Source organism: Pleuronectes platessa, chromosome 4 (assembly GCF_947347685.1).
Source record: "Pleuronectes platessa chromosome 4, fPlePla1.1, whole genome shotgun sequence".
Taxonomy (NCBI): Eukaryota; Metazoa; Chordata; class Actinopteri; order Pleuronectiformes; family Pleuronectidae; genus Pleuronectes; species Pleuronectes platessa.
Window position 1 is genome coordinate 7,209,635 of NC_070629.1, and position 12,335 is coordinate 7,221,969.

The 12,335-nt window shown below is 42.8% G+C and overlaps 1 protein-coding gene across 1 annotated transcript in view; it reads left to right on the forward strand.

Annotated features, from left to right (window-relative positions):
• The window catches only part of LOC128437950 (citron Rho-interacting kinase), a 45,018-nt gene that overhangs the window by 21,095 nt on the left and 11,588 nt on the right, over positions 1-12,335 (forward strand). Inside the window, exons 10-22 of the mRNA XM_053420262.1 lie at positions 190-306; positions 522-631; positions 892-1,066; positions 1,916-2,113; positions 2,210-2,263; positions 5,509-5,706; positions 8,591-8,784; positions 9,268-9,403; positions 9,491-9,595; positions 10,547-10,687; positions 11,012-11,131; positions 11,599-11,824; positions 11,970-12,122. Of these exons, the coding sequence (XP_053276237.1) occupies positions 190-306; positions 522-631; positions 892-1,066; positions 1,916-2,113; positions 2,210-2,263; positions 5,509-5,706; positions 8,591-8,784; positions 9,268-9,403; positions 9,491-9,595; positions 10,547-10,687; positions 11,012-11,131; positions 11,599-11,824; positions 11,970-12,122 (1,927 nt within the window). The remainder of the gene's footprint in view (positions 1-189; positions 307-521; positions 632-891; positions 1,067-1,915; positions 2,114-2,209; positions 2,264-5,508; positions 5,707-8,590; positions 8,785-9,267; positions 9,404-9,490; positions 9,596-10,546; positions 10,688-11,011; positions 11,132-11,598; positions 11,825-11,969; positions 12,123-12,335) is intronic.

A 12,335-nucleotide genomic window follows, 5' to 3' on the forward strand; every position in this document is an offset into this window, starting at 1 on the left:
CACACACGTGTCACAAGCGTTGGGTGCAATGTGAAGCATCAGACAGGTGAAATTACAGGAAGCGCACTGTGCTATGTTTAGTGGTCGACCTTCAGCTGGTTTACGTTGTGTCTGTCCTCTTCACACCAACCTATGTCCTGTGAAGTGATATTCTGGTTCTGGTTATGTGGGCTGCCTGGCACTGAGCAGGTGCTGGAAACCCAGATGAAGGCGGACATGGCCGATAAGGAGATGCTGGAGTCCAGTCAGAGCAGATATGAGGAGGAGGTGCGGGAAAAGTGCAGCATCATCGGTGAACAGAAGGCGGTAAGAACTGACCAGCTTGGCAGTGACACTATTTCAGGCATATTTGACCATTTATCACACTGACACAGATTTTCTTGTTTGGAATAACCTGGGTAGGTCATAGTCGAGAACCCAGTAGTGAGCCTGAACCTGAGCCTAATTCAAGCAAATGATGTGAAGATCCGACTGAATGTTTAATTAAAACACAAGTTATCGTCTCTATCATTTCTATTCAGACCATAAATGCTATGGACTCCAAGATGAACAGCCTGGAGCAGAGAATTGCTGAGCTGTCTGAGGCAAACAAACTGGCAGCCAACAGCAGTGTCTACACACAGAAAAACATGTAAGTACTGATACACAAAACACTGTAATTCCATCCAACAATAGATTAAAAGCATTGAAAAAATCTCATTAAATACACTATTGTGAATTCAAGGAAAAGCCTTCTATTGGTGATCACAAATATAATATCTGCTTCAACCATAATGCTGTTATAAGATGAACAAAAGGAGCACACACGAATGTGGCTAGTACCAAATAATATCTGGAAGGTTTGCCGTTATCCAGGAAGTGTTGCATGTTCATGTGTGTTGTTGTTTTCAGGAAAGCCCAGGAGGAGATGATTTCAGAGCTTCGCCAGCAGAAATTCTATTTGGAGTCTCAGGCTGGGAAGTTGGAGGCCCAGAATGCCAAACTGGAAGAGCATCTGGAGAAAATGAGTCAGCAGGAGCAAAGCAATAAGAGCCGTGTGCTGGAGCAGGAAACCAGGCTCAGAGAGGTGAGAAGATATTAAAGGGGTCGGGTCAGAAAACAGGGTTAGTGAAGTGCGATTTGTGGGTTGATAGATTATTAGATACAAGTTTTTCCATCAAAGTAACACACAGTCAAACGTTCAGTCAAGCTGTCACCTCCGTGCCAAAACCAGTTTCAATACCAAGTCACTTTTCAGCTGTTTTGAAATAATCGACACAATCAAACTTTCTTTATCTGAAGTTTTTCCACTTCAGACACACTTCTCTTCTTTATTTTGTAGATGTTGACCCTGCACCTTTTCCTGTGCAACTTATTGTTTTGTTATATCTTTTTTATATCTGATACTTATTGTTTTTTTATACCTTAGACACAGTATGCAACAGCAATTTTTTCTTTGAATCGTGTGAAATGCAACACTGGCACGACAGCGAGGTGAGAGTGCTTCTCGGTTTCAGACGTTGAAGATGACTCACTGGGAGGAAAAACTGACATGCAAACTCCTCTACTTGCAATGGAAAAGAGTCAGATTCCTTCAAGTGACCCCACTGTGTATACATATACATATTTCATAGTTTAATAATCCTAGCATTGATGTCTGAATCTCTTGTATTCACCAACTTAATTGTTAAAAAACAATTAGATGTGTCGTTATAATTGTGTAGTAGAGGGACAAATCATATTGTTTCAAATTCAATAGCAGAGAACGCAGTACAATGAATCAAGGTGGAGCCCGACACAGTGAGGGGTCAGGTGTAATGCCCTCTCATCCCTGCAGTTCAATCATGTCACCATGTCTCTCTCACTGCTCCTTTGGATGAATCCCCTCCTCCTGCTCCCTGATTCTGAATGGCCTCCTTTCTGTCGGCCTTTGTAGATCGGGCTGGAGCACGAGGAACAGAAGCTGGAGATAAAGCGCCAAGTGTCGGAGCTGACCCTGTCGCTGCAAGAGCGCGAGTCCCAGATCAGCAACCTGCAGGCAGCTCGCCGTGCTGTGGAGAACCAACTGCAGCACGCCAAGACTGAGCTGGAGGAGACCACTGCAGAGGCTGAGGAGGAGATCACTGTGCTCAGAGTGAGAGACAGAGGAAGTAGAGGAGTGATGAACATGATGTCTCTTCAGATGTTAGATAATTCACTGAAATCTGTCCCCCTCTGTCTTGTCACTTAGGCACACAGGGATGAGATACAACGCAAGTTTGATACCTTGAGAGACAGTTGTGCGGTAAGATGCTCACCTACTCGCTCACACTTTTTTCGCTATTTCGTTTATTTCCAGGAATAGATAGTTCTGGTGACATCGTGCGTCAGCTGAAGCTTCACACATCCGCACTAACAACCAAGAGTTGACACTCACAAGGTTTTTCAGTCACTCTTGTGTTAAGTTTCCCTGTACTTCCATTTATCACACTCATCATCATTATTTACTTGTGTGGAAGTGTATTATTTACTCAAACTGTCATCACCTTTGGGCTCCACTCTAATGTTCTAGAACTCTCCCAAATTAGTGATAGATTAATTCTCAAATGAGCAATTTGTTTTCACCAGATCAGCTGGAACAGTAACAGTAAGCTAGCGGCTGTTATCCCAGCATCATGGTTGATGAGGCATCATGGAGAATTTTGTATTCATCTGCGCCAACTATTCTGTAGCCAGGGGCATTTTGTTTTCTGTCCATCTAATCCAGTCTCATGAGCATGATATCTCAGGAACGCCTCAAGGATATTTCACAGAGCTTATTTTGGCCTGGTGAACAGGATATCTCTTCATGGTGTCACATACTCAAAGTGACCTGGAAACCCTGTGGACTAGTTTGTCATTGTCTTCCCTACTTAATCCCATATCGTGTACACCTTCTTGTTACCATAGCTTCTGATAATGAGGCATCATGTGAGGTCAAACAAATAATGATGCATGACGGAACCAATCAAAAGTAGCTGCATCTTTATAAAGCAAGCTGTGTTCTTCACCTGTTTAAGTTCTTGTCCCTATCTTAAAGTTGTTTATTCATTTATCTTATAGACACTAAGGGCGGCTGTTAAGTATGTTTGTATCCCAAAGCTTTACCCTTCTTCAAGTATCTTTTTTTGACACCTTTTTTAGATAGTACATAATATCATACAGCATAGGATGGTGTCTCTGTGGAGCCCTGATGGTCCCATTAACCTTGAGAAACAGACTATGTCTCATTTGAGTGCTTTTAAATGAATATATCTTTAATAAACACCGAAGCCACCATGATCTTTCTTTATCCCAATGCCCTTGTTTCGAGATCCACCCACTCACAAACTGTTTAGAGAGCTCTGTCCATAGATCCAGCTGGCCAGCGTCCAGGCCAACGCAGCCAGATTCTGCAACCAGCAGATCTTGAAATTTCACTCTGTTTGTTGCACTGCTCCTGTAAGACTTGCAACGTGGGTCTCTCTGTTGGTCTGTCTGTTGAACATTTTGTAACCAAACCAGGTGTCTGGATCATTTGTCGAATGTCAAATTATTTAAATTTTCTATTGACAGAACTTTGCCTATAATTTCCCTAAAATATAGTGCGAGAATCCCTGCCCCTCCAAGGTTCAACTATCTCTGTCTTGAAAATACCAGCAACTTTCCTTCTATCAAAATAGACTACAGGGAAATTTGTGGAACCACATTTATTTGGCTGCACTACTTAAGACAGTAGAAACACTTAAGGTATGAATAACATGCACCATGCTGGAGGAGCAGGTTCTCGAGCTGGAGACCCTGAGTATTATCATTAAGACTGTTCACCTCGGTATTTTTTGAAGGTTTTTTTCAATCACTATTATTTATATTATTCAAATTTTTAATAGAGGGTGTTTTTTCAATTAATTATAAATACATAAGGTCCCAAACAATTGAATTTACGTGGGCATTGGCCCAGCAAAGTCCAAGAGTGTTTGAAACACATTGGTGTTATGAGTCATGTTGAACCCTTCTATGTGGATTTTTATATAATTTGGTAATTTATGTGATATTAAAACCAGCACTAATATATAATATGTCTGGTTGTTTTAGACCATTGCGATATTTAATTCAAAGGACTCCTCTTGGACCGGACTAGCATTTCCTCATGGTTATTTCATCTAAAATAAAATACTTGCAAATTTCACAGTAGAATGAAGTTGTATCCATATCAGCCGGCCATGCAGTATCCAGATTCCAAAGAATGGACTTAAAGTGGTTACATTGTGAAACTGTTTGCAAACCACCATCAGGTGACTTCACTCTCCACTGCATTTGTGCCGCTGAGTCTGTTTGATAGAGAGAGCAGATGTTCCTCTGTATTTTGTGCTATCGCTGTACAGTAAATGTTACATTAGTGTTAGTCAAGGGAATTGCAGGACTGATTTACTGGCTCTCTAACTAGAGTTTATGTTTGATGTACACCCACAGCCCTGACAAATGGTATGATGCTGTTTGTGTACAGCAGTTTTGAGGATGCAAAGCTCTGGGAGTGAGTTGCTCTATAGATCAGGATGAGAGGTGAGGAGAGTAAATACAGAGGCTTGCCAGATCACCACTTGATCCACTCCTTCGCTGACTGCCCCACCCCACCTCAAGTATTTAGTTGCTACTGTCAGTCCCCGGCCTCGGGGGAGCAGAAGCACTGAGTCAGTACAGAACAGACAGCTAATTTATGTACTTAAACTTAAGCTTTGCCTCTTTTCCCCACCACCTTGAGTTCTGCGTGGTACACATGTTCTCATGAGAGCTGAGAATCAGGGGGCTCCTACCTGGCAGCCTCATCAGTCTCTAACCCCCCTCTCCCTGCAGCGTGCACAGTGGCCATGGCTGATTAACAGAACACACTGGTGCTGATGAAATGATTAACTGGCTCCTTCCTCCGATTCCTGAATCCTGAGTTAGAAACAAGTAGTAGAGCTGATCACTGCATCACATCAAAGTAATGCAGCAGTAGAGGTTGGACTATGGGCCACTCGGGTCAAGTTGTTGTGTGGATGAATAATCATATGTACAAAGCTATGCCTCTATGCAAGATGTTAACGAGACCTTTTTATGAAGTAAATTGTATAACTAATTTAATTTTTTAATTTGTTTACACTAAGTGTATAATACAGAAGAGTAAGATTCTTCTCCTAGATTATTTTAAACACTTCATGTGTCAAATAGGTGAAGGATTAGAAAACTAATGTGGAGGTGGTTTCCTTTACCAAAGCTGAGCTTATTCACCCTTTTATTTGCAGATGAATTAATCCAACTTTCAGGTGCCTTTATGAACCACATTTATAATTAATGTCAAAACAGTCATATTTGTTCAGGGCTTTGAATTAGTTTACAGCCAATATAGAGGAAAATTAAGAAAATGTATGTTATGATCAATTAATCAATAGTTGTTTGTTACCTGGTTGATTCTGTATATTTTTGTTATGAAATAGGTTCCCTGTATACCGTGCTCTCTTTAAACTTGCATGCCCTGGTTACTCTCTGCAGGTGATCACAGATCTGGAGGAGCAGCTGACCACACTCACTCAGGAAAACGCTGAGCTGAACCGTCAGAACTTCTACTTGTCCAAGCAGCTGGACGAGGCCTCGGATGAGAGAGAAGACCGCCTGCAGCTCGGCCAGGACGTGGACAGACTGCGTCGGGAAGTGGCCGACCGCGAGATGCACCTGAACAACCAGAAACAGGTACCTGGCAGCTGGCGGTCAAGTTCTGTGAATCATCCAATATTGGTATTATGAAGAGGAAGACTGCTAGCAAGAGTACAAAGATGCTAACAGGACAGGTTCCGAAATGATTAAAAAAAAAACTTTCACGACATTTGTTAGACTCGATTTGTTAAACAAAAACATATTTGTCTGCAAGAAAACCACACAGGGCACCTCTAAAGAGATTGTCAAATAACATTCATTATCATATTCTGCGTACATTGCTCCTTAATGCAACTATTTATGTTGGTTTTGTTATCGATTGCCCTGATTTATATGTGATATCTGCTGTTCTCCATCCATTCACTCTGTTTAGCACCAGAGACAGACTGCCCCTCCCAAGTAAACACACACACAATCAAACAGCTGACTTTCCAACCCAGTCACAACTCAGGAAACATGTCACCAGTATATCCCCCAGTTTTCAAATTTCTGTATGAACTTGCCAAAAATAACAGCTGTCATCGGTTGAACATTTGAAAAAAAAAGAAAAAACCCAGCAGTTGCAGTTTTCTTCCTAAGACAGATGTACTCCTTCCTCTTGTTCCGCTCACTGTCCCTCTGCCCACTTCCCACTCCCAGTTGGTCTGTCAGACACCAGTTTGACAGGTGACCCAGACATCTCTCCCAGCCCTGACAGTGTTAAGTGTAAATCAGGCAGCAGAAACCCTGGGAATATTTCAGTATTGTGCTGTGCTGTATTCTGGATGCAGGGGGAGAGAGTGCGAGCGAGGAGGCTGTGTGATGTGTGCGCTGCCCCTGTGGGAGGATATGTGTGTGGGTGTCCAGCAGCGCTCTCGGTCCTGATGGTTGTGTAACCACCGATGGAAGTCATAGACGAGGGATGGGGTGGTGTGTGGGAGGGATGTGTCATCCCCATCACTCCCAGGTCGTGTCAGCTGTGGAAGCGTTGGACTTCAGAGGGCTGCAGTACCAGCACAGGCTATATGTGTCTTCCAGTGCTTTGTCTAAAGCAGTGTGTTGTAAGACATGAAACACAGGGCTTTGTGTAGGCCCCCGTGGATAACACCGAAAAATATTGTGTCAAAACATCAATCAATCAAATTTTCAATCAAATTTTATTTGTATAGCCCGTATTCACAAATTACAATTCATCTCACAGGGCTTTAACAGGGTGTGACATCCTCTGTCCTTAACCTTCAGCAAGAGAAAAGAAAATACGTAGAAACCTCAGAGAGAGCCACATGTGAGGGATCCCTCTCCCAGGACGGACAGAAGTGCAATAGATGCCACGTGCAGGAAAACATCATCAAGATTAAAGTCTTCAAGATTAAAGAATAAAGTCTCTAGCAGCATTTGATGAGGGTAAGTATCCCGAAGGACAACCCCAACATGACATGCCAACCAGTCCCGCTGCAATCACAGTCCATGGTCAGCAACCATCCAGACCACGATCCACCATCCAGACCAGAGCGCCACTCCAGTCCTCAGTCACCGTCCACCGCCGCCCACCAGGACCCATCACAAGCCACCACCGCGGTCCTGGTCCAATGCCCGTGCCCAATGCCAACGCGACACAGGGTCCGCTACCAGCACCACGATCAGCCCACATGACTCAGAATCCGCCACACTGGATCCAACACTGCGACCCCCGGTGTGCGATCCACAAACCGCAATCCATGGTGCGGCCACAGTGGCCCTGGATCTGCGGGTGATAAAGCAAAGGGATTCCGGGGAAGGGGGATAGGGATGGAGAAGAGGAAAGAGAAGCTGGAAAGAGAAGCTCCGTGTGTCATGTGTCATAAAATAGAAAAAGTTACGTTCTTCCGCACTAATTAGCTCTAACTATAAGCTTTATCAAAAAGGAAGGTTTTGAGCCTACTCTTAAATGAAAAGATGGTGACTGCCTCCTGAACTGAAAGTGGTAGATGATTCCACAGCCGAGGGGCTTGATGGCTGAAAGCTCTGGCTCCTACTCTACTTTTAGAGACTTTAGGGACGACAACATATCATGTAAATAATCCTACAGCAGCACTGGTACTGGTTTTGAAGTCTTTTTTAATTGCAGTGTTGTGATGATGCAACAGGTGGAAGTCCACACTACACAAATCCCATAAATATTAACCTAAATCTAAAAATGTGTGTTTTAGATGTGGTATAATGGAGGGCTCATTTTTACATTGTTCATGGTCACGTACAAAGATAAATATATTGTGGCACGACTTCAGCGACATCAGGACAAAACTTACAGGAGTTGACTTTCCAGTGGATCTGTTTATGATGAAATGTAACCACCTCCATCTTTCCAAATCTAAATGTTATTTTAAATGAATAGCTGAAGAAAAATCACTATAAAATAAATAAAATAATGAAAAATTTGCTAGCCCTGTTTGAGCTGTATTGACACATTGCCAATGCCTGTATCAGATCATCTGATATAAAAGTGGTTTTCAGAGTAAACTTGGATTGCTTACATTGCCACCTGTTAATTTACTAATGTTGGAGCCATTCATATATATATATATATACATATATTATTATTTTGTAATTTTTTAATTAATTTAACTCCTACCTCTTCCTTTTGCGTGACCGTCCTGTTTTTGTTTGTGCGTGGGTGGGTCAGGGAGGGGATCTGCAGCTGTGTTTTGTGTGTTTCGTATGTCTTGATAAACCCAAAATTTGATATTAAAACTTTCCAAGTAGGTCTTTTGAGAACAGGGGTTCTTCATAGTTCATCAACAGTTCTAATCTGGTGAACTATACTTCTCTCTCTCTCTCTCTTCTTTATAAAGCTGCAGTCTTTTCTGAGAAGTAATGACTGCAGCTTGTGCAGCTGTGTCCTTTACACAATTTTGCTTTCAACCAGAGAAGAATTTCTCATCTCAATCATTTTTTGCACCAGAACCTTGAGACACTGAAGACCACCTGCACCATGCTGGAGGAGCAGGTTCTGGAGCTGGAGACCCTGAACGACGAGCTGCTGGAGAAGGAGAGACAGTGGGAGGCCTGGAGGGCGACACTGGAGGAGGAGAAGAACCAGGCTGAGAGGAGGACCAGGGACATCCAGAGACTGCTGGACATAGAGAAACAGAACAGGTGATGAACATTCACACGTATGTACAACATCAACATGACATTTCTGTGGACATATATCGACTGAAGTGACCTTTAATATCTGCAAAGACATTTAACATTTTGAATAAATGGTCACAGTATCAGTTATATTTATGATTTATATTGAAATCTGTTTTTGCTTTGAATGTTTCTGTTGGATCTGGATCCTTCTGCCTACACACTGAACGCAACAGGTTGGCCGTATTCACTGGGGTTTATCAGAAGGTATTCTGGGAAATATATAAAATTATATTTTGAGTTTGTGTAGGCAGGGCACTGTGATGCAAAGTGGGTAAAGTAACTGCTTTAGAGAACTGCAACCAGCAGCTCCTCACTTTGCAAGGCTGTAGAAATTGAATATTAAAATAATTACTGTAAGTCAGAAAGAGCCAGTAAACACATTATAGTGACACTCAGAGAGTATAGAAAATGATCAGTGTAAACATGTCATGCTGTATGTTGTAGGCTTCGTTCAGAGCAGCGCAGCTCAGAGTCTCGTCAGGCTGTGGACCAGGCAGTAAAGGAACACAAAGCTGAGATCCTGGCCCTGCAGCAGGCCCTCAAAGACCAGAAACTCAAAGCTGAGAGCCTTGCAGACACTGTGAGCATTTCCACACTGTTTGAGTAGCTCTGTACTGCGTGTGGTTAACAGATGTTGCAGCAAATTCCTCCTGCGTTCTCTTCTCAGATGAATGACCTGGAGAAGAAGCATGCCATGCTGGAGATGAACGCCCGCAGTTTGCAGCAAAAGCTGGAGAGTGAGAGGGATCTGAAGCAGAGACTGCTGGAAGAGGTACATTCTCTGTTTTCTCACAGACAGACAAGTATTATACATTTTGTTGATTTCTGAGTATATGAGATGTAAATACAGCCCCTGCAGCTAACAAGCTAAACTAAAAAGAAGTTGGCTTCTACTACAGGACAATGATTCAAAGCAGACCTCAAAATCCAACATGATCTAATTCAAGAATCCTAAACTGAAGCTTTGGGAACGCCCTTCACAGTCCCAGACATCACTGGTATCTGTGCTTTGTGTGCAACAATATCACAGAACTTCAGAGTGAAAATCCTTAAATTGAGAAAAAAGACTCTCAGCTGCCAGCAAAAAAACAAGCTGTCATATTTCCCAAACTGGAACTGACTTAGGTTCCCCAGGATTACCCAAAAACTACTCAACCATTTTCTGTGAAATTGTTTGGAGAGGTGAGGCATGACCCGAGGAAGAACCCATGAAATGGTGGTGCTGATACGTATAAGGGGGTGCATACACAAATCTTTTACATTTTTATTTTCTTTAATACCGGGAGAACAGCACAATAACATTTGAATAAAAGCTCAGTTTAATGTCTGTTTCCTTCAAGGGCTGCATTCTTTATTTCAACTTTTTTATTAACAAATTACCTAATGACCAAGCTTTTGCTGTACATCCCATAATGTACATCCCATAATATATATATATACTTTTTATACAAGTATAATTCTCAGTTGTTCAATTGTTTTTGTGCTTGTTACCTTATGTCTTCATGTTTTTATTCCACGATTTATGCTGTTGCTGCAAATCAAATTACCATTACCAAATATAAACTTGTTTCTCTTGCGTGCGTTGTGTCCCAGCTGTAACAAATGTCAAACCATGCTGCAAGGTTAAGCCGCTACTGTCACCGGAAATAATCAATTGTAAGAAGCTCAAGAGGCAAAGTCACAGAGTGCAAACGGTGACGAAAGAGTGGTTCTATCTCCACAGCAAGAGAAACTGCAGCAGCAGATGGACGCTCAGAAGACCCACATCTTCCGCCTGACCCAGGGTCTGCAGGACGCCCTGGACCAGACTGACCTGCTGAAAACTGAGAGGACCGACCTGGAATACCAGCTGGAGAATATCCAGGTGCTCCTGCACAGACATGCACATGATGGACCTGTCAATGTAATGTCTATACACAGGAGAAACACAGAGGATATTAGAAAGTTGAGTTAGCACAGTCACATGAACACTTTAACTTGGAGCAGATCTTTCTATCAATTGCCGTCTTGTTTTTTTCCCCACTTTGTTTTGATTTTGAAAGTTACATGCACATACATGCACCCCCCGCCCCCCCTCCTTTGTCTTACCCCACAGCATACATACCCCCTCCTCTCTGTCTTTGTCGGCCTCTCTGTGCGAAGTGAAGTACATGAGGAGAAATTCATGGCAGTAGTGGTGTTCACTTAGCTCCACCTGCAGGCCGTGTACTCTCATGAGAAGGTGAAAATGGAGGGGACCATCACCCAGCAGACCAAGCTCATTGACTTCCTCCAGTCCCAGGCCCACGGCGGCTCCAAGAAGAAAAAGGTCAGATGGGATCATGCACTCATTTGGATATTTTGGGAAATCCCCGTAAAATTGAATTTGGAATAGAACAATTGTGAAAATTTGATCTGAATTTGATTACTATAGCCTTAAATCAAATTCACCAAATCAATATCTATATAGGAGGTGAAGAATATTATGGAATTCATTAGATTGTCCAAAATCTGTTTAATTAATATTGATTCATGGAAATTGAATAAAAAAAGAAAAAAATTATAAATGCTTTACAAAAGTTAAATTCAGGATGTGTTCAAATTTTGCTACTTTGCATGTTCAAAAAGTGTTGTAGATTATCACCACTCAGAAAGTGACTCACAATCAGCAGAGCATAGTAATGGATTAAAACAGATTACCTCGATTTTGCACCCTGTCTCTCAGTGTTTCTCCAGCTTCTCATCTCTGGTCACATTTTACACCATTTTGTTGATGAGTGCTTGTGTGTGTCTCAGGGTCTGTTTGGCCGTCGTCGAGAGGACCTGTTGGCTGCCATGGCTGCTCAGGCCCAGGCTCAAGGGCAGAGTCAAGGCCAGGTTTCCCCGGTGCCCAGCATCCAGCCGGTTCCTCTGCAGTACAGCGACATGAAGGTGGCTCTGGAAAAAGAGCGCACACGCTGCACAGACCTGGAAGAAGCTCTGCAGAAAATGAGATCTGAGCTGCGGTCTCTCAGAGAGGAAGGTCAGACTGCAGCTTATACTCGTGTTTGCAACTCTGCACACCAACTTTAACTATAGCTTATTACTGTGACTACTACTGCTATCTTCTTTGAACAATAGAAACACTTAACTCATCTTGATTAAACAATATATCTATTGTGATGTAGCGCTCCAGTATAAAGATCATGGTAACTCCTCAAACCCGGCACGGCAGCAGATGATTATGTCTGCCATGGTAAAGTCTCCTGAACACCAGCAGGGCCCGAGCAGCCTGGCACCCGCCAACTCTGGTCGTAGGAAGGAGACGGCAACACCCGAGGGTGAGTGGAGAGATGATGTTTGTGGAAAAGCAACTTTTTCCTCTCTAATAGAAGCACACTTCTGGGCTCCATACTTTCCACGTACTGGCTCTTACATGTACAGATAAGCACACACACACACACACACACACACACACACACACACACACACACACACACACACACACACACACACACACACACACACACACACACACACAAACACACACACAC